This window comes from Anser cygnoides, chromosome 4 (genome assembly GCF_040182565.1).
Source record: "Anser cygnoides isolate HZ-2024a breed goose chromosome 4, Taihu_goose_T2T_genome, whole genome shotgun sequence".
Lineage (NCBI taxonomy): Eukaryota > Metazoa > Chordata > Aves > Anseriformes > Anatidae > Anser > Anser cygnoides.
Window position 1 is genome coordinate 27,813,248 of NC_089876.1, and position 24,277 is coordinate 27,837,524.

The window sequence follows — 24,277 nt, forward strand, 5'->3', positions numbered from 1 at the left end:
TGATTTGATGTACCTCCAAGGTGCAGGCAGAAATTCAGAGCTGCTCTCTGAATCTTGGCTGCGTAAAGCATTCCTAATTATGGGTTAAGCAGGCTTTTTTAAGGATCTCAGACTAAAGTTGAAAAAAAAAAAACAACCTTGAAATCTAATTCAAGGATTTAAATAGGAGTGACCAAAAGCCCTGATTTTTTTTTTCTTATGTATGTAAAATATTACATTTGTTTGCACGGTGTTACAGAAGGGCCCTCAGGGTCAAACTCACCTATCTGTTAAGTAAGGGTAACAAAACAAGCCTTTTTACTTAAGCAATGAGCATAGTATGAGTCCATGGGACATGACAATGAACATCGGCTGAATTACTTATGAGGAGGGATTTGAAAGCTGCAGTTACATAATCTGCAGCTGCTGCTTTCTGCCACCTGAGGTCCTCTTTTATCCCCTCTCAGTAGTGTACTGCTCATAGAGAACATTACAGTATGTACAAGAATAAACCACTGTTGAGGTGTTTCACTGCAATTCTGAAAGTGAAAAATCTTCTCAGAAAGATTACATAAAGCTGTTTGTATTCACTTGGGTATCAGTTACTAGATTTAGAACCATGATTGCTGGGTTTCTGGTAGACAATTTGTCTCTTTTCTTACAATGCCCCGTACTGTATTTTGTAGATGCTTTATCTGCTTTGTTAATGTTCAGCAAATTCTGCTTTATTAACGTTTTTATTTTCAATACAGTTTTTTTCCCCCCTCTGACTTGAAAAACATAGTGATTTGTGAGTGTGGTGCCTAAAATGAACTTTCAAGTTCATTTCTAAGCAAAGCAAGACGAACACAGGCATTTGGGAGGTGCAGTGACTTCAGCAATTTGGAGTTTAATAACTTTTGGAATCAAAGGGTTCTCTCCAAGACCTTTCTGTGCTATGTTTCTGATAGTGAAAAAGGCTAAATTAAGTGTATGGTGCCTTTCTGTCTATATGTTATGCAGTATTTTTCACAGTCGATGGTGTTTTTTATGTGGTTGCCATTTTAAACTATCAAAAAAAGGCAAGCAAACTGAAAAAGTAAACAATTACCTTCTCCTTTAAAGAAAAAAAAAAAGAAAAAAAGTGCCCTTTCCCTTCCTTGAGAAGGCCTTTGCAAATGAGTGCAGCTTTAAGTTAGTCCCAGCAGCATGTAAATCAGCTAATGCATTTCTTGCCCCTCCAGGTCTCGGTTAATTATTCCTCTTCTGTGTGTTGTTGGGAGCATTTGCATGTGTGTTTGGTGAGTCATGAAAGGATATTGATCTGGCTGAAAAACACAAAGCAAAACAAAAACACACAACTTTTTTTTCCTCCTATTTTTTTTTTTTTGGTAGGGCAGGGGCAGGGTTGCTCTGTGATCTACCCACTATCTAACTGTCCAAGTGGCTGTACTGGCGCAAAAGAAAGGATGCCAGGAGGGCTAGGATTAAGAGGCTAATGCCAGAACTGCTTCAACTGCCTTTGCCCTTGAGAGAACGCTTGGTAAACCATGACCTAATCGGTGTGCTTTATTCAAAGTGAAGTGTTTCTGTGTTTTGTAAACTCAGGCTTGAAGAGAAGCTCAGAAATAAAACACAGGCCTGATGACATAACATCTCCCTGCCTGGAAGCTTGTGTAGTAGTTTACAATAAGTGGCAACAAGGGGGCTATTTACCCCTTTTTGGGTTTGGAACCGAGGTGCAAAGGTGTGAGCTACAGTGGGCCTTGCTCTCGTGGGATGGGCCTTGCCTGGCTGGAGCATACAGCCATCGTTTGGCAGGCAGAAGCAGAAAACAAAGTCTATTTTGTCTTTTCCTATGGATTTCTTTGCAGATCTGCTTTTATGGTGCAGAGATTATGCTTGTGCATTCACCTATTCAAAAATATTTTGAACTTTTAATGTGTCACATTGACAGTGTGATGTGCTTTACAGCTGTGGAGAGCAGCAGTTAGAGAAGCTATAGTCTGAGGAAGGGTTTGTAGAGCAAAGCAGTATCTGTCATTTCAGACTTAAGAAAGAAAAAAAAAACAACATAAAAAGCTTTATTTACAAACAAATGGCTTCAGATATAACCAAATAGGTGTGTGGTTTTTTTTTTTTTCATTATTTTTAGTGACACCTTCCTTTAGGTTTGTATCAGTTACATACAGCTTGGGTGAAGATTGTGTGCGTGTGAGAATGTATTTTTATTCTGAACCGAACTGACTGCGTTCTGAGAATGAATTTTTATTCTGTGTACTTTTTCTGGTCAGCGTGCCGGCAGCCAGGCGCCCTGAAGGACTGATCCTCTCAGCCCCGAATTACCCCATGGGTTGTAACTCAGTCGTGCCCTGCGGAGTATGAGCTTGGGCTGACACGCGCAGATCTGAATGTCTGGCATGCGGGACGTTGGAAGTATCTGAGAAGCTAACCCCAGCTTCTGCTGCTTTAATTTTTATTTATTTTCCCTTTAACCTCTATATCCGCTTTTTTCCCGTGGAGCCGGGCCTCCTCCCCGCCCCTCTCCCTCAGCCCCCCCCCATCCCCTCAGTTTCCCTCCCCGCTGCCACAGCAGAGCCCCGCCCCCCGTCCCGCTCATCCAATCGCAGCGCCCGGTGGGCGCGGCCCTCGGCCTCCGCAGCCAATGGGAGGCGCGGCTGACACAAAGTGGCGTTCTCTGCACGCGCTTTCAAGGCCGGCCAGGAGTGGCAGCGGTGAGGCCCAATCAGAGCGGAGGGAGGCGGGGTTAGACCACGCTCGAGTCCAATAGGACTGCGGGAGCGGGCCGGGGGAGGTGGGAGGAGACTGACAGCAGCTCGGCCCAATCGCACGGCACAACCTGCGGCCTCCACGGGCGGCGCCAGCCAATAGACGCCGCCGGCGGGCGGGGCCGGGAGGCGTCCGCGCTTGTGCCGTGCGATTGGGAGAGAGGGGCCGAGGGAGCCGGGCCGGGCCGGGCCGGCCGTGCGTGCGCGCTGCACGAAAATGCACTCGGATGGCGCCGCTGTCAGTGAGTAGCGGCCGGGCCGCCCCTCCTCCTCCTGCCGCCCTCACGGCCGCGGGGGGGCTGCCAGGGGCTGGGGGGGGCCGTGAGGGGAGCGGGGCCGTGACGCAGCTCCCCCAGCCTGGGGGGGCCGTGAGGGAGGGGAGAGCCTCGGGGGGGGGGGGAGAACGCGCTGAATTGTGGGAGGTGGAGTCCCGCCCGCCGCCGCCCCCCTGCGCGGGGAGGGGCCGCGGGACTACAACTCCCAGCAGGCGCAGCGGCGGCGCTCCCCGCCCCCGTCCCTGAGGTGCGCGCCCCGCGGGGGGGGCCTTGGGGGCGGCGGGCGCTGGGGCGCGATCGCGGCTCACAGCGGGGGGCCCGGCCTGGCTCGGTGCGGGGGGGCCGCTCGGGGCGTCGTGGGGACGCGTCTGCGGGCGGCCCGGCTCCTCCGGGCTCTGTGTGTGTGTGGGGGGGGGGGAGCGCGGCGTGCCGGCGGCTACGGCTGCCGTTAGAGCCCCCATAACCGCCTCGCGCCCGGCCGGCCTTCTAGAAAATGCTTTCTGGGGGGCCTCGGCGGGGTGCCGTGCCCCAGGAAACACCCGGAGGGCTCCGTTACACGCGTGTGAGCTGCTCCTACGGCCCTCCAACGCTTCCTAAAGTAGGGTGGTGAAGGCTACACACTGATTTTTTTAAATTTCTCTGCAAAAAAAAGAAACAACAAAATACTGCCTCATCCTGCAGCTGGTACTGCTTTCCCTTTCAAAATGTCCCTTGGGGTATATGGATCTTCCACCTCCATGTATATATATATATTCTACGCAGTTCGTGGCCTGCTGTACGTGGTATTTTAAAAAGGAATGTTTTCCTAAACTAACTTGCTTTGTTATCGGTAGATTCATAGCAGTAATTTTTTTTTCCACATTGATTAAATGCTTGCAACGGTAAGTGGCAGAACATTCCTTGTGGTCCGTCTCTGCCCTTATAATGTAAGCTGTTGTTACGTTTTTTGCTCATTTGTTTTTTCTTTCTGAGACTGAACATAATGCTTTTTCACATTGGATAAGAAGCACAGCTTTCCTTTTCTCTATTGCAAACGTTTGCTTAGAAGTTTCTTGCAACTCCAATAAGAATAAACAGAAATGCCTTCTGTTTGCGAGGAATGCAGTACGCTGAGTTAGGCAAGTAAGCAGTCTTCCTTTCACTGCTTCTCTTTATTCTTTTGTACCAGGATGAGTTTTTATTTGTGCAGTTTCAGCACTTTATTTAAATTTGATTTTGTCTGAGTAACTTGTATTAACTTTAGGTGAGTCACTAATTCTGTATCTTTACTTTTTTTTCCCCCCATCGATTTGGAGATAAGAAAACAAAGACTTTTCTTTTCCCCTCCAAAGCATTTTGTCCTGGTTTTGTTTGCATCTTGAAGCAGAAGAGGAAATCATGCTTGATTTCTGCAAAATGCTTTGTGGGAAGTGAAGTGCTAGGAAATAACATACATCCCATAAATACGTGCAACTCTTGTATCCAATTTAAATATTAGAGCACTTAATGGTGATGGTGTATTTCTGTCTACAGTGAGTAATGCTACTAACAAGGGCTTCATGCAGAAGCCTTATTTTAAATGTACCTGCTTGCAAATCCCAGAGAAGTGCTTTTTCATGTTGTCCAACTAAAACATTTTATTTAAAATTATAAGTTTGAGATTAAATACAATATCTCATTTTGTCTCGTAAAGCGGTTTAAAAAAACAACCAACAAGCCACATCCCAGTTTGCACAGTGATGTGTATTTTATTTTTAAATACATATTGTTGTTACGGCCACAAGGCTTTAATTTGCCATCGGGAACGAGCTGGCGTGGCACGTTTCTGTGCCACTTGTTGCAGATGCGTGGCTGCACAGACCCTGGGACTCTGCCTACTGCAGGGGCTCGCTCCTGCCGATGAGATTCCTGCTTCCAGTGCTCCTCTGGTCAGGGGCCTTGTGGGAGCACCCTCTAATCCAGTCAGTCAAATTTATCTGGGTTAGCTCTTGCCCTCTACTTACGGTGACTAAAGTGACGCGGTAGATTTTTGCCTGCAGTGGATTAGGGAATGTGCCCGTGGCCCCTGCTGTGGGCAGAGCTGTGGGATCTGTAATTTTGGCAGCCAGGGGAAGCAAACAGCTGGGGCCTGGCGTGGCTGTTTGTAGGCTGTTGCAGCTCCATCGCGATGCGTAGCGGGGCCGTGTGGTGCTGGATGCCCTGGCAGTGCGCACTGGATCTGGACAGGGTTGCATTTCTGCTGAACCAGCTGGAATACAGGATACAAAGTTTTTATTAGCTTTGTGCCCTTTGTAGGATGACAAACACCACCTAATCTGGCATGAAGTTGAGAGTGCTGCGGGCAAACTACTCTGGGGCCATCGCTCTCAGTGATGCAAAATTAACTCACTGATGCTCCTCAAAATGAATTTGGTGGTAGAGTGAGTTAGGCTGGATGAGCACTTCCCATCAAATGGGTGTAAAACTGGTTGTGTATGAAACGCCTTGTAACTCAGCTGTCCACGATCTTGGCTGAAAGAATGTCTGTTCGCAACCTCAGCAGCACAAAATCACTGAAGGGCTGTTTGATTTGTTAATACATGCTTTAGAAGGAGGCTTAAATTGGTTCTAATTTTCCACTGCTTTTACTCATTCTTTTCCAGCTGTGGCGGGTCATTCCGGCGTTGTTATGTTCTCGCAGGAATCTCCCTTAGGAATGCTTATCAAATACATTCAGTGGGTACACAAATGGTGGTATTTGCAGCATCAGCAACAGACAGATTGCACCATAAATGCACTCAGTGCTAGGTCTCTTTTCTTACAAAAAAAAAAAAAAGGCCACAAAACATGAGGCAGTGTGCAGGGTTTTTGAGGAGTATCTGTTGGTATAGGCCTGACTTGGTCCAAGTCAATCAAGGATAAATGGAAATACATTCAAACTAAATAGTAGCTGTGCAACTTCTGTACTGCTTAAATTGCTCCAAAATTCTCAGTGAACTTTAATCTGCAGTAGCTCTTTTTGTAAACAAGCCTTCGGGTCAGGGTACACATTCAAACACCTAGGTAAAATAAGGATTTCTTCCTGTGGAAAAAACATTAATGCTGTTCCGTATCTGCGTAGCACGCAGTCGTTTTGAAATATTTTGTTACAGGTAACGTGGCTGACAGGTGACGTGGTAATACCGAATGCGGTAGGGAAGGTTTACATTGAAGTGATACATTTTAATTCAGGTGTGGTTTAGTACCTTGTCGTTTCAGCCACATTTTGTTGCTGGGCCTTTATTCCAGTTACTTACAGCGCTCTGTTTTGCTTCAGAATGTTTTAGGGTGTAGCATTTGGAAAACATACTCAAGTTTGCAAGTGCAGGTTTGGATACAGCTGGTGTCAGCAGTACCTGTGAGCTCGGTGCTGGTCTGTAGGCAGGTGTGCACACAGGAGAAAAACCCGGAGGCACCACGTCTCTAGCTCTAATGGCTGGCGCCTGTTGGGCTCGAGTAGGACGGGCACCCCACTTCTCCATAGGGTTCGTTGGAGGCCCTCATGGTCCAGCCGCGGCTGGAGTTCAGCTCTACTTTCTTACTGAACCAGGCCCTGTGTTCAACCCCATCAAAGCAAGGATGTTCCTCTGCTTCCTAAGCCTTTTTCTCTGCCTCTCCTTGCCTGCTTGCTCTGGCATGGTGGACGGGGAGAGATGCATCTTCTGCGGGCTGCCCGTGGTACAGGGTGTCGCTGCCTGGGGGGATTCAGCTGGGGATGGTGGAAATGAGTTCTTAATCCTGGCTTTGACAGGAGCGCGGGGTCAGCTCCGAGCTGCTGCCTGCGCTGCACTGCACTTGGGGCATCTCTGCCTTTAGAGGTGTTGTGGTGCTTCTGTGTAAATGAAAGCAAAACTGAGGCACACATTCCTTTTAAAACAAAATACGCTCAGTAATGAGTGTAGTGATTCTGCTTCCTGAATGTAAGTACTGAAGGCTTTCACCAAACATAGGCTTAGATCTGAACTCCAGAATTCATTAGTCAATTACTGTTAGGATAATTCTGTAAGCAGAGTGCAGAGCGTGACATTGTGGAGTTGAGAGATGCCAAAGTGATTCTTTTTTTGGAAAAGTAAGGCTTATTTAAAACTGGTGAGGAAGACAGTGCTTTGAAGTATTATTTCCCCCACTACTGCAAATTTCCTTCAGTTCTGTTATTTGAAGCCGAGGATTGTTTATATTAAATAAAACTAAAAGCAGAAACATTCCACTTTAATTTTCAGGAGTGAATCTGCCTAGCATGTGTTTCTATCTAATTGTTTTCTGAGAAGCTTACAGAAACACTACAGTATTTGTGCTGAGTCAGACAAATCCTTGCAGTCATGAGAATTACTCCTACGACGACTTCCACAGTAAATTTTTAATGCGCAGTTGTATCTATAGCATTTAAGTGTTGCGTCTGTCTAGGATAATATTTTTAGACTAACTGTTTAGACGTGCAGCTACTAGAGGTTTTCTATGTGCCGAAATAATCTAGAAGCTTTTAAAGGAAACTCGAGAGGCTGCTGCTGGCCTGCATTAGTGCTACTGCAAATTTTGTAGGAGATGATAATCGCGTGCCCAGGGGCTGGGGGTTGTCAGAGCTTGGAAGTGATAATTCTGACAGCAGGAACTGAGTTAGAGATGTCAGGCAAGTACGTGTCAAGGTGTGGGTAGGCTTGTAGCTGGAAATACTCTTTTTCTAGATATTCATTTGTGGTGTCGTGTGAATAATTTGCCAACACAAAAATTAGAGCATGGTCATCTTTTTTCCTAAAAATGTGACTTGACAGGTTTGAATTTGTCATTTCAGATAGGAAACTAGGGCATTCAGCTTCGTTCACCTCTGCCATTTGCTTATACTTCAGGTACATATTGAGGTTTTTATATCAGATATTTTGAGGTTTTTGTTCATTGCATTTCTAGGTGTGTCTGGCTGAGGGGAGCAGAACGATGTTTAGCTTAGTTTGCCGAGGAAACGAGCCCAGCCAGCTGCTGCTGCTTTTGCCCCTCTGTACCCATCAGGTCCGTGGTGTAAATTTCAATACTAAAGTATTTTAAAGGTTATTTTAAAACTTGCTGACGTTTACATTTAATTAGTATCTTATTAGGGCTAATTGACTAGCCTGGAGTTCAGTACTTGTTCGTAGCGCTAACCTGCGGACCAGGTTTAAGTCCCGTGGTGTTAGGTTGGTTCTGGCATTTCTTTCCTTTCTGGTTTTCTGTGGAACTGGAATTGTTTTACTCAGATGTATATATTTTTCCTTAGGTGTTACATTGTGGATTATTTCAAACTATGTAATAGAATTTGGAATTTCCATTGCTTCAGCCTTTGCTAAAGATAGGCTAAGACCTGCAAGAAAAATAAGCACATACATTTTTGTTGACGGATCTGTTTGACGTGCGCCTCTTGAAGTTTGTACCTCGGGAAACATCGCAACATATCTTCTACTCAGAGTTTGTGCAGCAGGCAGGTTTCCTTCTTTTGGTCCCAGGTCAAGATTTTTCCTTCTCTGCAGGAATAAAACCAGAGCCAGCAGCACCGTGCGCTGTTTGGGGTTTGAGCAGAGAGTTTTCCTGAGGGGATAGCAGGCTCTGGCTGGTGCGTTGACTGCGCCGTTGCCCCATGGCTCATTCTCAAGATGGTGTTCGATGAGTATGGGAGGAAGGATTTTTCACCCCTTGTTCCTTGAAAAACTCTACTCTAAGTATGCCTTTTCAGTGGTATAGGATGCTTTGTGTGCCGTTGCTTGCAATACACATACAACAAAGGCTGAGAGCGGCTCAGAAGGGGACTTGAGCTGTAATTTAACTGGGTAATTCATTGGCAGCTGCTCACCTTTGCTTTTGTAGCAGGAACTGGAAAAGAAGCTTGTTTTCTGTTTCGGATAACATCCTGACTTTGCCAGCTTCCCGTGCGGAAGAGACAAAACATGAGACTCTGGTTTCATTCTAGAAGCCTCAATGCTCATGTGGGTAACCGGGCAGTGCAGAACTGAGGTGTGATGCTTGTTGTGTAAGAGCTGTAAAATATATCTGTGTAACTCCTCTAAGCTCATCACAACTGTGTGACGTTTTTTGAAGTAACAGATTAAAATTGTAAGGATATTTCCAGTGGAGGCGAGAAATACACTGGTATTGGCGATGTGTTTGGAAGCGTCTAGGAATGTTTTATTTCGAAGGCAATAACTAGTCTATATAATTCTAGTTTAAAAATGATAGAAAAAATATTTTAAAAAGTACTATCTGAAATTATTTAGTATTAATTTAGAAGAAAATATTTGCTCAGTGTTTTCAACTTGTTAGCTCCAGGTGTAACTGCTTTCTCTAAAGACCTGTGTTCTTTGTAGGTCTTAGGCTGGACAAGGGAAACTTTAAAATTACATTTTAATCTTTAATGGTCATCTTCCCCCAATCCTCCCATTCCCCCCCCCCTTTAAAAAAAAAAATCCTTTGTTGGATTGAAGGCTGGCTAAGAAACTGGGGGTTGTTTTTTTTCTTTTTGCAGAACGGTTCTGCTTAGTATTGTTTGACTAGCAAAAATGGAACTTAATTGAGCACTTAATGCAGAAAAAAATGTAGCGCCCTGTTCAAGATGCAAGATCTTCCTACCATGGCGTGGTAAGAAGATATGGCTTGTTTTTGTCTTGATATAGATTATAAGTACATCTAAAGTGTGAAATTCCATCTTTGGCACATCTGACTTAGAGAAATTGTCTTGCTGTGATGGTGAATTGGGGAAAATAAGCTAAGAAGTAGGCAGCTATTACCGAAATGAGACTTTCCAGATAAGACAGTAAATGCAACATGTGATTCATGTGATGCCTAAAGGTATCTTTAGAAATTTTTTAATTCACCCTGACGAGAGAATTCCATGCTGATGTGTGCTACAAGAATGGTTACAGCAGGCAGTTCCTTCAAATGCACTTCTTAAATTTATAATGGTGTTTTTTTGCTTTTCGGGGGATTTGATATTTCATGAAGTTACAGAATATTCTCAGCTGGGACCCAGCTCCACACAGGACCACCCAAAAATCAGCCCATGTGTCTGGGAGCATTGCCCAAACGCTTTGTGAACTCCGGCAGGCTCGGTGCCATGACGACCTCCCCAGGAAGCCTGTCCCTGTGCCCAACCACCTCTGGGTGCAGCACCTTCTCCTGACACCCAGCCTGACCCTCCCTTGTCCCAGCTCCATGCTGTCCCCTCGGGTCCAGTGCAGATTGTTTATCCATAGATTCTGGGTCATCTCCAGTGTATTTTGAGAGCTTCTTTTAAAATGCTCTGGATGGAAATGTGGGAATTACAGTTTTGTCCTTACTTGCATCTTAAATTGGAAAGCCAATCTCAATGTTTCCCAGTAAAGATGCTTCAGTGCATCAGCTGGTAGCAGTGACGCTGGGCACACACGGGAATTTTGCTCGGGAGGCTGTGCTTGTCACACAGAACATGTCTCTGGCTGTGTAATCAGCGTGCTTTTCAACACAAGTTCTAGTGGGGTTGCTAGTTTGCTTTCAGTTTAAAGGGAAGTATCTTCTAGTAGTTTGCAGTTTGTATCTCTCTCAGCTGGTCTGTGCCCAGCTTCTGAGATTCCTGCTGGTTTGCATCCTCTCTGAGTGGATCCAAGTTGATCTTTTTTGTGAATTACTACTTTTCTAGTTTTGTTCTTGGCACATTTCTAGCAAAAATAGGTGATTTAAAAGAATAGAAGAGAATTAGTTTGTTGCTTTTTTTTTCATCCAAAGCAAGCTCAAGTGTTTTATTTGTGGAGTATGGAAGCAAAGTCAGTGCCTAAGTTAAGGCTTCTTTCATGAAGCGTCAGGATTCTTTTTTTTTTTTTGGTCTTCGGTCTTAGCTGCTGTGTTGTGACTTTTGATTCGTTATACAAAAGTCATGTTTCAACTGTGTAAGTGTATTCCAGTAATTTAGTTTTGCAAAGAAATGAGCATGGAGGCAAGTACTTGTTTGTTATCTTTAAAAAAACAAGTATTTTTACTAGTGATTTTAGAATGTTGCGTGAGAATTAAACTGTTTTTGGAATAGATGGAAGAAGAGGATCGAAAAGCATGGAAACTCTGTGTAATGATACCTGATTTTAAAGACAAAAGTTGTAAATATTTAAATTTTTCAACTTTAATATAATTTTGTACTTAAGTATAGTTCTGTTTTGCTGGGAATCATCCATGCCATAAGAACAATGTGCACGTAGGATCTCCTGCAGATTTAACTTGCTCATTTCCATTTGATGTTGAAAATGTTGATGCTGAAAGAGAATTGAGTTGGCTTTGTTTTATAGTGTTGTGATGATTTTATTAAATTACCAGAATATGCGAAGACCTTGGTTGCTACAGCTGGAAAGCAGGCAATTTAAAACTTTTTTTTTCCTTCCCCTCTAGATTTTCAACTGAATTCTCACCTATCAACACTGGCAAATATTCACAAGATTTACCACACCCTCAATAGGCTGGTAATGACTTGCCATTTTTTCTCTGTGGAGTAGCTAGGGTTATGGTCCAGAATGTTTCTGTGGTTGAAATCATTGCATGATTACACTTCTTATAAAACTATGACTGCCTTTCTGTCTGAGAGGCTGTGGGTTTCAAATAGAAGAATTAGGAGATTAGCAGCATTAGTAAAAGTTGAAAAATTATTCACCAGGGGTCAGAGTGGAGTTTGAGGAGCGTTCACTGCAACAGAGAGTTGTTTATTTCAGAAGGTTTTTTCAATCCGAGTTTTCCTAGATCTATCAGATACTGATGATAATCATCATTATCCAATTTCTTACAGTTCTTGTGGAAAATATTGAATGAGTGAGCTGTCTTCTTGCAACCATGCAAAGAGTGAAACACAATTTTTGAAGAGTATCCCTGCTGCTTTTACACTTCTTATACTGCAACCGTATCTGGAAGTGCCTATATTGCTTCTGTTCATACATTGCAAATTTGGTGGAAAAGATACTGCCTAAAAAGGGGGTAATTTGTTTCCAAGATTTCAGTTGTTTTTAACCAGTATTCTTGGGAACAGGTATGGGCGTTTATCCTTAAGCAAAGCCACTTCTGTGGTAAATGCTAAATTTGACTTAAATGGAATTGTTTAGAACAGCACTGTAAAGTTCCCCATTCAGTGGATAGTTACTTCCACTCTTCAAGCATAGTTTGTTTTTGATTTAAAAAATATTTCAAGATACTTTTCAAATGACTTACAGACTATCCTTGAATTTCTTAGATAAATTTGAAGGGGTAATTTTTTTAGATAAATGCAAATCCAAAACACAAAGCCTCTGCAGTTTTAGCTAGATGTTCCTTAAATAATGAAGTTGAATATCAAAATCAAGTAAAGGTTAAAAGCATTACTGATCGATGAAGGTCGCTATCTTGTTTAACTGTATCATTCCTCTTCTCTTACAGAATCTGACAGAGGACGTTGGTCAAGACGATCACCAGACAGGTATTTAATAGGGACGTAGTAGAAATAGACCAGAACAATGTAATCGTGCTTTGTGAAATAAGTTTCTCTAACATTGAAACTGAAATTTTAGGAAGCTAAGGGAGTTCTAGAAAGCAACTGCCTTTTTAAAAATTTTTCTTCAAAATAAATGTACATGCTTTCAATTTCTTCACTTGTGAAGAGCTCATGTAGGTTTCAGCAGTGTGTCATTTTACTATTTCTGTGTGAGTTCTTTAGAAGACTTTATGAAAAATTTCTCTCACTCCTTGGACTCAACCCATTAGACTAGCAGAATATCCGTGTTCTTACAGTGTTTTGACTCTTGAAAGAGCATCAGTGAGAACAGAGCAGAAGCAAGAACTCTTGCGGTTATTGTGTTGCCTGTGACCGAGTTTAAATGCTGTGCTCCAAACAGCCCAATCTTTTTTTTCGAGTCATTTTGCTGGAGGGAACATTTTCCTGGTTCTTGTGCAGATTTTTCAATATATGTCTAAGGGCTATTTCTTAGTTCCAAATTTATTTTCGGTTCTATAAAATGTCATCATTTTTGAGGCCTTCATTTCAGGTGCGTGGTACTCGCTTGCAGCCAAGTCTTCTTCACCAGCATTTGAGCTTTGCGGCTTGATAACTTGCAGCATTTGTTGCCTTCTTTTGTGCTTGTTCCTTATGAGCTAGCATCTGCCTTGATTTCTTTTTCTTCATTCCTTTCTGTGTTTCAGGCTTGATACCTAAGGAGGAAGGAAAATAACTTGTTGGCTTCAAGCCCTGATCATTCAGCACAACAGTTCTTTAAAAGTGGCCATGTCTGTCCTACCATCTGCCTCCAAGTTGTTCTCTATCCTGAGGTGCTGGCTATGTGTGCTGATGTTACCCTGAGCACTTAGGAGAGTGGAGAGAGCTGTCAGCTCCTCCTGGAGATTTCTGGGACGACATCATAAATTTAGCACACTCATAGCCTAGAGCAATGAGAAGAGTTGCATAGGACTGAGTTGTTTGGGATCTTAAAGAGCTCACTTGGGGCTTGTATACCGTCCTCCATACTGCAACAGGTGACTTTATTTCATAGTTGCACTGTCTTACCCTGTCTGTAAAAGGCTTCTATCAAATATTTTCTGTCAGTGTCCTTAGTGGTTTCATATTTGAAATTAGTTCCTCACGTAAAACCTCATCAGAAGAGGCTGAGGCAGCTAGTTCCAGACAGCCCTTTTACTGTCTGTTTGTTAGAACTGATGTCCTCTCCCATCTCCTGATGGAGACGTGCAGTTTTCCCCATGGTGACCTAGGTGCTTGAACTAAACACAGATACATCCTGATTTTGTGTTTAAAAATACATTCTATAATCTTTGTTTACTTTTGATCACAAATAGCTGTTGTGAAGCGTGAGGTATTGGTCTCAAGGCAGTCACATTCTGTCACTAATCAATAAGAGTAGGTGTGCTTAATGTATTTGGAATTTGTCCTCTCTCTTGCTTGGCGCTTCTATTGCAAAAGGTTAGTGTAAGAAATCAGCCTCAGAGCTCTCACCATCTCTCTTGGAAGGTGTTTGAGCATGTTGTTGATTTTGATGAAATGCTTTATTCTGACATTTGTGGTTATCCTATTACTTGCGTTTGTTTGAATTAAGCTGTTTCAAAAGCTTGAGCGTGTTCATTGAATGAGTTTGGGCAAAAAACCCTAGGAAAGAACTTATTTTTTTACAGTAGCTATGAAAAAACCTTTAAAACCAGGAAGGAAGTATGAAATGAGAGTTGAAAATAGAGGTTGCTCTACAAATGAGAACATCTTTAGATTTCATTCCAGTGTTTTTTATGCTTCTGCCCTGTTTTATATCTCCTTTTAGAAAAAGATGAAGCCCCAGCGTATGCATAACTTCTAGCCCTGAGTTAGTTGAAATCCGCATTTGGTTTCCCTTGTACGAGGACAAATAGACATGCAGGGGGAGGTCATGGCCATTGTGAATATAGTGCAGTGACATCTCATGTCCATTTCACATGGGACTTGACAATTCTGAAACATCTTACCCAGGAGTCTTATGTAAATCTTAAAAAAAAAAGAAAAAAGAAAAAAGAAAAAAAGAAAAAAGGTTACCTTCACAAATTCTTTGATTTTGATGTACTTAAATTTTAATAATTTCTGTTCTCCAATAAGAACTGTCAAGACCTATTTGTTTTGTTACAGACTTTACAGTAGTGAATAGATGCTGTGTATTTATTTGAGGTTTTCCATCCAGAACTCATTTGGCAGTCACGTTAGGTCTGCAAAACATTCCTTGGGTGTTATCAAACTGATCTAGAGGTGATTTTTGTTTTTTGAGATTTTTTTTTCACGCTTTGAGTCTTTTGGAGCAAGCCTTATCCTTAGAGATTACTATGCTTTTCCTGACATGTATCCTGGTTAACATTATTACAGTGGGGGCCCTGTTTTGGGAATGACTTAATACACATCTAAATTGGGTTCAGGCTTCTAAAAGCTATTTAGAAAAACTGAGTATTTCAATTTTAGGTTAACATTTATAATGAACTTTAAATGCTTATTACATTTATTGTAAAGCAGTTGTTTCTGAACTAACAATAAATGTACCAGACATCTAAATTACTTTGGACAATTACTGCTCTTCTAAGTATTAGTATTTCTTTTCCTGGAACGAGAACTTAGATATCTAAGAGCTAGATGATGGAATTTTCAAAATTCCTTCGGTAATTTGGGAACTAACATGGACCTCACTTCAAAATACGTGTCACCTGCTCTAATTACACTCCAATGTGTTAGCATTCAGTGTGTTTGTATACATCTGAAAAAATAAGACTGTAAATGTGTCGTGGGACTTTATCAGCTGTTAGTAAGGGTAAGAATTACAAGCATTCATTAAACAGTTTTTTCCTACTTTATATATATATTGACTTGGAAAACTCATTCTTGAATTTGAAATAAGTCATTTTTGTCATGACTACAAAATTAGCAGCTTTTCAATAGCTTACATTAATAATGATTTGATTATTAAATTGTAACTTGCTTGCCTATCCAGACTACAATGTCTTGAAAAGTAAAGGTACGTATCCTGTTGTCACCTGGCTGGTTTAACATAAGGAGGTAATGTCTTCAACAAAAACAAGGTTTCATTGGTTTTCTTGAAGCTTGGGACAGAGTGGCAGGGAGATTATTTTGCCACTACTCTTTTTAGTTGGTTTAAATAAAATTCTCGAGTCCAAAACAATTCTGTAGTCTGGAATTCAAGACGGAGAAGAGCATTTTTCCTGTATACCTGCTTTTACAAGAAGATTGCAAATTGTTTGATGCTTTGATGAGTATCTTAGTTTTTTTTCTCATCTTGTATCTGAAAAAATAATGACTGTTAACTGTGTTTGTGGCGGTCTTTTTGCATCATTAAATGAGCAGCTGTATTTCTCCAATTGCTTCAGCATTCACAGTTTATTATTTTTCTTTTGAAACATCCATCTACTTAAACATCAGAAGAGCAGGAGGATTCACAGGCGTTACCTAGAAAGAAGGTGAAAATTATGGCAGTAAATCACTGCGATAGGGACATAGCTTGTAGAATTCGTTTTTATTGACCACTGTTTTTTCTTTTTTGCTTATTTTGGTTTTGTTGCTGTTCTAAGAGTGTCCCTCCCTGCGGTGCTTATCCTGCGCATTGTTTTAAATTTCTTGGGGTGGATTTTGGCTCTTGAGTTGATATTTCCCTTTGTTTCCTGTAAATCGTCTCCTGCAAATTTGGAAGTACTGAATAGAACGTTTGGCAAACAACATTTATACTCGGCAGGCTTTTGGCTGATGGTGGCTTATTCAGCAGCCATTTGGAGGCTCTACCTTGCAAATGCTAGCTTCAAGTGTCAAAAAAACAGTGAGAACTAGGAGGGTTCTGCCAATCTTGAGTTGAGACCCAGGAGTAAGAAACTTTGAAGATAATCACATCAGAGAAGCTGCGCTCGGTAAGTAAAGTTCCTGTCAAACTTTGCATGAAGTCAGAGGGAGCTGCATGTGCATTTGCAGATGATTAGGCCTGTGAGAAGTGAAATTAGCTGCAAAAAGCTAGACCTTGAATTTATGTTTAGAATTAGACAGGTCTGTGTGGAAAAGGTTAATATTAACGTTACTTAGTGAGTTATGCTGTAAAATAAGAAATTGCAGGAATTGAAACAAACCCAAACTCAGATAGTTTTTAGCATTAGATGGGGGTAACAGAAATATCCTGCTCTGTTCACCTTCCAGAAATTATTACAAGGAAACTATAACTACCCTTCAAATTCAATATACTGATTCTGGTAACAGAAGTATATATTGCTCAAGTAATGTTCTTGTACTGGTGTTCTTAGTAGTTAATAGATCATTGAACAGCTAAAACGTAGTGAAGATTTGGTCCAAAACTCAGTTAATAAGTTGTTAAACCTCTGAAAGCAAGTGCAGTCAATATGTTTGTCCACCTGGTGTCTGTGTGTGTACACATACGTTTTTAATAGCCGCTTACCAATTTCTGAGCTCTCTCTTTTCTTCCCTTTTCTGTCAGTTTGAGAACTGCAACTAGATACATTCAAACCAAGAAAGGCTATAAGTTTTTTTGTATGAGTCATTGGAGAAATTGGGGTATGATGAATTCTATTCTCACTTTAAGCTTTTATATCAAGTTTGGCAATCTTCCTAAAACTGTCCTATTATTTAATGAGAAAGGGACTTCAAACAGGAATTCTTGGATTATTTTTTTGGTTTGTTTGGGGTTGCAGAGCTGACAAAATGATCGTCCCATTCTGTAACGTTTATTTATTTTCATCTTTTGCTTTGCATCTCTTTTCACAGAAGCCTTGCATATTTCTTTTCCCAATCAAATAACAAGCATTAGTGGGAGTAAACAGGAAAACCCTAGAGGGTTTGGTTTGGTGTTTTTTGTTATGTTTTACCAGCATCCAATGCCTGTGGCCATCATAATAGTTTTTTTAATAGAAAGGCATTTAAAAATCAAATTGTTGTCAAAGGAGTGAGATGGTTACAGGTTGTCTTCCAAGTACTCACGTACATACATATTTTTCAAAATAATGTGTTCGTTAGCACATATTATCATTTATTAAGTTTAGTTTGTGTCTGGGTTTTGTTCATAGATCTGAATCTGTTGGCTGTCTTTAGCCATCTGTTAAGTTCTGTTGTTGTCTTAAGTGTTTTTAGTTTGTATAGGTTTTCAAATAAATACTTACTGCAAGATTGAAAATGTGATTTAAAAAGCCATAAAGCATCATGCTTAGAGTGATTTATGGGAATACAGTTTTGTGGTATCATTAATTTGCAGGCATAATGAGATGGAACAGGTAACATTCAGCAGATCAGGTTCCTTAGTTTCTTTAATCTGGGTAGTCAAATGTTTGGGGCATCCTATGAATGTTTGATAATCTCGTTTACCTATTTCAACTACGTCTGGTTTTTTGAGAAGATGAATATTATTGTTAATATCCTTTTGTTAGATATTCTGGACAGTGCTTCTAGAAGTGTATTCTTCTGACACAGCCATTGTTATGTTTTCATATGGTAGGAGTTTATGGGTATAATGCTGGGAAGCTTTTTTATAACTAGTTAAATGATATTATCAATGCATAGTACTCTTAAAGCTTTCTTTTGAAAAGATAGTGTAGTTATGGACGTACTTTCCTGGGAGGGTGCTATTATGGGGGGAGCTTTAGTAAAAAAGAGGGGAAGAAAATAATTAAAAAAAAATGTATAGGAAGAATTTTTGAACTGGAAAGAGTGTTTTTTGAACTGGAGAGATTAACTGTTCTTAATAAAAAAGATTATAAAGGTAAGATCAAAGAAGGCATACTAAGTGCAAAACCTTATTAGCTGAAACCAAGTTAGTTAATGTTAATAATTGGTTTGAACATCTTGCCTAACACTAGAAAAATCCTTACTTTTATATGCATAATAGTTTCAGTGCATGTTTAGAATAAAGTACATGTAGAGTACTTTAGTACATTAGAGTATTTTAAGGCCTGTGGGGCTGTAAGGTTCCTTACATGTGTTTCTCCTATAACAGGAGAGAGACTTTCAAAGATACGAAGAATAGGTAAGCATAAGATTGCTGTTAGTATTTGTTGGGAATTGGGCCTCTGGTTTCAGTCTGTTTCCTTGGTGTCAAAAAGCAGTAAAAATGTTTTTGCTTGCTTCTGTGCTGTGATTCAAAATAAAAGATTTTTGTGAACATCTTAATAAAGCATAGCTAAACTTTGGATGCTGTTGAAGCTAAGAGAAGGCAGCCTAGGCATGCTGTATTTCTTCATATTTTCTTGCAAGTTTCTTTGGCATTGCTTTGTGTCTGGATTTTTATACCTTACCTCTCCCTTCCTTTCCTTTTAAAATTCTCTGCATAACACTTAGAGCTTTGATAGCTCGTTGAGCTGCTCTTACGCATACCTTTCTCGGGTGTCCATATGGTCTTCAGTATATGAAAGCAGGACAAAATTCTGCCTGGAGTGTTAGCCTGTTGCTTTCATGATGCAGCAGAGACAGTTAGGCACCTTGCTGTGGTCAAAAGGGCTGATCCTGTGCTCTTCGTTGTGCTAATGCACAGAAGGGATTATACTTTTCTTTTTTTGCTTGTTTTATTTTGTTTTTGCTTGGGTTAATTATTTACAGGTTTGGTGAGCTGGATTAGCGCACTGATGCTGACAAAAGGAAGAAATAGGAATATGCAGCTGGGAGAACGGGAGTGAAGGACTGCCACTTGACTGTCACCAGTGTTTTAAAATGGCAGTTTCCTACTTTTGGAACTCCTCGCTGTTTGAGAACTATCTGATCCAACCAAATCCAAATGATACAGCTACTTTTTTTTCCACTTGTGGTTGTCATGTGTCTCTTTTCAAAACTAACAAAACAAAAAACAAATCACGCAACAAAAACCAGCCTCCCTCACCAAAAACAAATCAATCAAACAAATGAAGAAATGAACAAACCTTCCTTTCCCCTTGCTCTCTGTATAACAAAGAAAACTTGGGGCTTAAAATTAAAAGGTTATGTTTTCTAGAGGTACGCTGCTCTAGTTTTTGGGTCATGTCTGTATTTAAGAAAATAATGAACAACTCTCAGAAGTTCTGATTTGAATTAATTTCAAAAAATTGGACTGAAGACTGAAGTAGTTCTTCAGGGTAGTCTTAGTTCTTGCTTTTTGTTATAGCATTAGCATAAATATATATTTTGGCATAGTACTGACTTTAACTGAAATCTGATCATAGAACACCATGTAAAACAGATTTTGCTCTGGAAAGGGGACCATGTATTTTGTATTTTAAATCCACTAATTTCCTCCCTTTCCTTTCCTTTGTAATATGCCTATTAGTGGACGCAGTTTATCTGGTCTGCAACAGTTTCATTTCTTGTACTGGTGTTTTTAATTCCCTCTGTAGGAAGTCTCCGGTCTTGCAGTTCATCAGACTGCTTTAGTAAAGTGATGCCTCCAAGGAAAAAGAGGAGACCTGCAGCAGGAGATGATTTATCTGCTAAGAAAAGTAGACATGATGGGTATGTCATCTTATCATGGGCTAAGACTGGTGGAATATCTAAAAATGAATAGCTGATATGATCATGTTTTGAAATACTAATGGAAATGGTATTCAAATTTAATTGGTTTCTTGATATGGAACCACGGCCTGTGATTAAACTATGGGATATTAATAAGTACATCTAGGTTCAGTTTGCTCCTTAGCTTTTTCTAGTCATACAAAAAGCTTGTAGAGAACTTCTGCTCTTGTTTGCCAGCCATCAAAATAGATGTGCTTGCTTTTCAAAGACTTCCAAGGGATGCAGTAATATCTTCCTCTATATGTGCCATAAGATCTAGATGGGGCATTCTCAATCTATAGCCTGTCAGAAAAGCGAATGTAACTCTAGCCCCTTTGCAGCCACAGTTCTAACCTGAAGTTCTGCTAGTCTGTCCCTCTCATGTTGGTTTTATGCTGATCATGCAAGGGAGAGGTGAAGACTGCCGTGCAGGGTGATAGCTGATGGCCGAGTGGGGATTGAGGTGGTGCTGCTCAGCTTCCTTCTGAGCAGTGCAAGTGGGTTCTGTGTGCACGACCAGTGTGCTCTGTGGCATAGGTGCTGCGCTTCTGGAAATGGTGTATTTTCTGTGTATGTTCAGTCAGCCTCAATTATGCAGCGCCCATTGAGTGTGCTCCTTGTGAGCAAGATGCAGCCGTTACTTACGTGCACTAAATTCAGAACTTGTGGGAGTACAGGACGGTGCGCTCCTTCATGACAGGTGCCATCACGTGCTGGCAGGGGGGCTCTAGTATGTACAAGTGTCCTGATGTTGAAAAGTGATGTATGCAACCAGAAGGTTTGGTTGCCACTGCATAAGCCAGCGAGCAATGAGCTCTATTACGTTCAGTATTGCAGGTGCCTCGGAAAACACAAGCTTCCATAACAAGTAGATAGGCAGAAAGACGCATTTCTCTCCTGTCAGCCAGAAGTGAGGCTGTGTACTTTCCTTTTCATTCACTAGCATGAGTAATTACAATGCTGGTAGACAAATTAAGCCTCTGGTTATGCCTCTATAATTCCATTGTGTTTAATAAGGTTGCACAACTGTAGCTGCACTGGTATTTATTAATTGATCTGTTGGAGCAGAAGAAAGATTTCAACTTTCCCTTTCGTTACTTTGCATATGTAAAACTAGCAAGAGCGAAAAAGCAGTACATGTTCTTAATATTTTTTTCTGCTTTTGAGAAATGTTAAAAGTGAAAATAATGTTTCTAGAATCTATGTAGAGAGGTTTACAAAAATTAAATCTATGTCCCTTTGCTAAGACCTTGATAATAAAACAAGACAAGCCAAAGCCCCTAGAAGGTAAGGTTGTCTGTAGTAAGAGATACTGATCTGTAAGAAAACAATGAGAAGCTGATTTTGTACTCTGTCAATACTACATAAAATCATTAAGAGCTTTTTGAAAGCATAATTTGAAGTATTTTTTGTAACTAATGCATCTGGTCTTCATTCTACTGCCATCTGAAGTTTTCTTAAGGGAAAAACCTTAATCTGCTTTTAGAAGTGGAGGTGAAACCAGATTTAACAACCATGGGCCACAGGGGAACATCTCTCCCAGATGTGGTTCCAATTCTTGTATTCCTTCGTAACTTCTAAGGTTTTAGGGCTTCCTCAGCATCCCTCTGTTTAAGCTTCCTTTCGTTTTGGTTTTCAAGAAAATAGTTTGAATTTCATCATGACTGGCAATATGAACTCATTTCCTGCATATTCAGCTTAGTCTTAGAACTATATTTTTCTTTCAAGGAAGGATTTCTTCAAATTTGCTTTATGCCCCTGTAACCTGTGAACAGGTTAGACAACGAGCAAGCCATCCTTTGCTTCCATGCCTTTTAGACAGAGCTCATGCCTGTTCTGTTCAATCTTTCAAGGTTGGACATCCCAAGTGTGTTAAGCAGAAATCTGTTTGGAATCAGGAACCTGTACAGCAGTATGCTCTTGTAGACCTAACTATTTGCAAAGCCGTTTCCTCTGACATGATGCACAGAGAATGCTGTATGTAATATAACCAGTATGGGGTAGTGCAGTGCCAGTGTATGGAATAAAGGGCTTCTGGGCTCATTTCTTTACCACTGCTGCCATTTTAGAGGCAGACTTCCCAGAAGCTGCATACAGGTAACTCATGTCTCTCTCCAAGGGACATTAGCCTGTGTAGAATCTGTATTGTGAAGCAAAAAAAAGGTAGTCGGAGTCTGTTCTTGAATGTCTGCTTTCAATGAAAAACAAAAAGTGTGCTCTGAAGGAGAGACAGCACTTCCAAACAGAGGGGTGACTTCAAATGTTTGTGGAATGATCCATGTTTTGTATGTTTCTGAGTTGTGGCCAGCTCAGAGAGGAGGAATGTTAACAAATACAGTAATTGTTCATCAGTTTGCTTTCAGTGTGGAAATGTTGGGTAGTACTCTGCAGGTTATCAAAGGAGTGTCATCATTAAGGGTGTCATCACAGAGGAGACCAAATGTTGATGATTTCTCCTGGTTTGTCTGTACAAAAAAAAAAAAATTAATCCTTACATGGATGGTTTTGTTGGATGATATTTTCAGTTTTCACTGTTTGTGTTCCTATCATCACTTCAATTATGGAATACTGATAGTAATATTTTCGAGTTATTTATTCTTTCCAGAAAGCTTATTTCAGCAGAGCTCTGTGCTGAAGGAGAAGAAGATTTCTAAAGCCTCTTTAAACTTACAAACCCTAAATACATATGGTAACGGAGAGCTTGTAATAGTCTTCACTCTCAATTCCAGGCTGTTACAGCCTCATCTTGAAATGATTAGTGGAATAATGATGCTGGCTATTGAGGAAAGTATTTATAGGAACAAATCTAGATGTTAGTGAAGTTATTTTGGAGTGCTGATTTCGTGCATAGACTACTTACGAAAAAACAAAGATCCTGTTGTTCTTTAGCATCCTACCCGTACACAATAAGAGCCTGGATTCTATTATTATTTTCACCTTGAACCATGAATGTAGTATTTGAGTGGGAGGGATTTTTTTGCCAGATGATGTATAGTGAAAATAACTCGGTGTGTTTACCTCTGGATCACAGTGAGATTCATCTTGTTGTAGAGAACGATATTAGAAGTAGACAGTTCAGCACACACCAGAAAATAATGACTTGATTTGTATTTCCCTCTTGGTTTGACAGTCTTGACCTTATTGTTCTTACAGCTCTCACAATCTGGGGTATTCTCAAATTGGACTTACGAATCTATATTCTGTATGTCATTCTTCCATCATTGTGTTAAAGGTCATAGAAAAGGTAAAAACAAGTTTCATCTGAAGATAGTTGCTAGGTAGGAGTATATTTCTGTGTATCTGTTATGCCAAAGATTAGGTTTTGGGAAAAATGAGCCTTGGAACATAATGTCTTCTTTCCAATAGTCTAATCTAAAAAGAAAATAATTCTACTCTTTACTCCAGAGTCATGCTGAGGGGAAAAATCTGACAGTCATGGGTATTTGGACTGTACAGTGATGAAAAACAGGGAAGTATATCTGCTTCCTTGAAAGCTATGTCTTCAAGCAATTAGGTCTACAGGTCTAATACGTCCTGGATGTGTGTGTGGATCACATAAAGACATAGTAATATGAAAAACAAATTTGAGTTATCAGCCCCATACTCTATAGTGAAAAACTGAAGCTTTGAAAACACAGTCAACGCAATATTATTAATATGGGAAACTAAAATAGGAGCATACTAACCTTGGAAGTTTTCAAAACCTTTGGTATTGAGAGGCTTCTTTGTTCCTCTGTCATTTACCTACTGGCTTGCCATGCAGGCAGCCAGTGTTACCTACTGTCACGGATGTCTAGACCTTATTCCGTGAAGCAGATGTTTTCAAGTAGGCACAGATGTAATTTGTTTTTCTATACCTTTTCAGTGAAGTTGACTTAATAGTTATGAAGAAACTTAACTGGAAGTTTGTCAGTACATATGCTGTTATACTGTTTTTTAAGTGAGCCTCATTAAGTTCAAAACATTAGTTAAAATGTTCAGAGATGATTGTGAGCCTTTATGTAGGGAGGGATAAGACATTGCATGAAATTTACCAGTCAAGTGTATTTGTCCTGCAAGTTGCTTTAGACAGTCTTTGTTGTACCTTGCAAGTAGTTAGAATCTCTTCTTTTACTTGATTCTACTATGGTATTTATGAAACTATTGCTAAAATTGTTATTGTGAATAAATTAAGCTTAAAAAAAATCCTTTCATTTTCTTGCATGGATGAAAATTCTCAACCAAAACTTTAAAATAGCTTAATTACAATTAATGAAAGTAATAGGGGGCATCTTCTTCAATCA

The 24,277-nt window shown here is 40.6% G+C and overlaps 1 protein-coding gene across 21 annotated transcripts in view; it reads left to right on the top strand.

Annotated features, from left to right (window-relative positions):
• Positions 1-2,834: 2,834 nt before the first annotated feature.
• DCUN1D4 (defective in cullin neddylation 1 domain containing 4) overlaps positions 2,835-24,277 on the top strand; it is a 52,950-nt gene continuing 31,507 nt past the window's right edge. The window contains exons 1-7 of one of the 21 annotated variants that reach the window (XM_048049981.2): positions 2,865-2,989; positions 9,504-9,616; positions 11,390-11,460; positions 11,781-11,965; positions 12,401-12,440; positions 18,475-18,504; positions 19,841-19,955. In XM_048049981.2, the coding sequence (XP_047905938.1) occupies positions 19,885-19,955 (71 nt within the window). In that variant the 5' untranslated portion in view covers positions 2,865-2,989; positions 9,504-9,616; positions 11,390-11,460; ... (2 more) ...; positions 18,475-18,504; positions 19,841-19,884. Of the gene's footprint in view, positions 2,990-3,468; positions 3,621-9,503; positions 9,617-11,389; positions 11,461-11,780; positions 11,966-12,400; positions 12,441-16,242; positions 16,391-18,474; positions 18,505-19,840; positions 19,956-24,277 lie in introns of those variants that run through there. The other 20 variants (XM_048049983.2, XM_048049973.2, XM_066995853.1 and 17 more) reach the window with 20 other exon arrangements.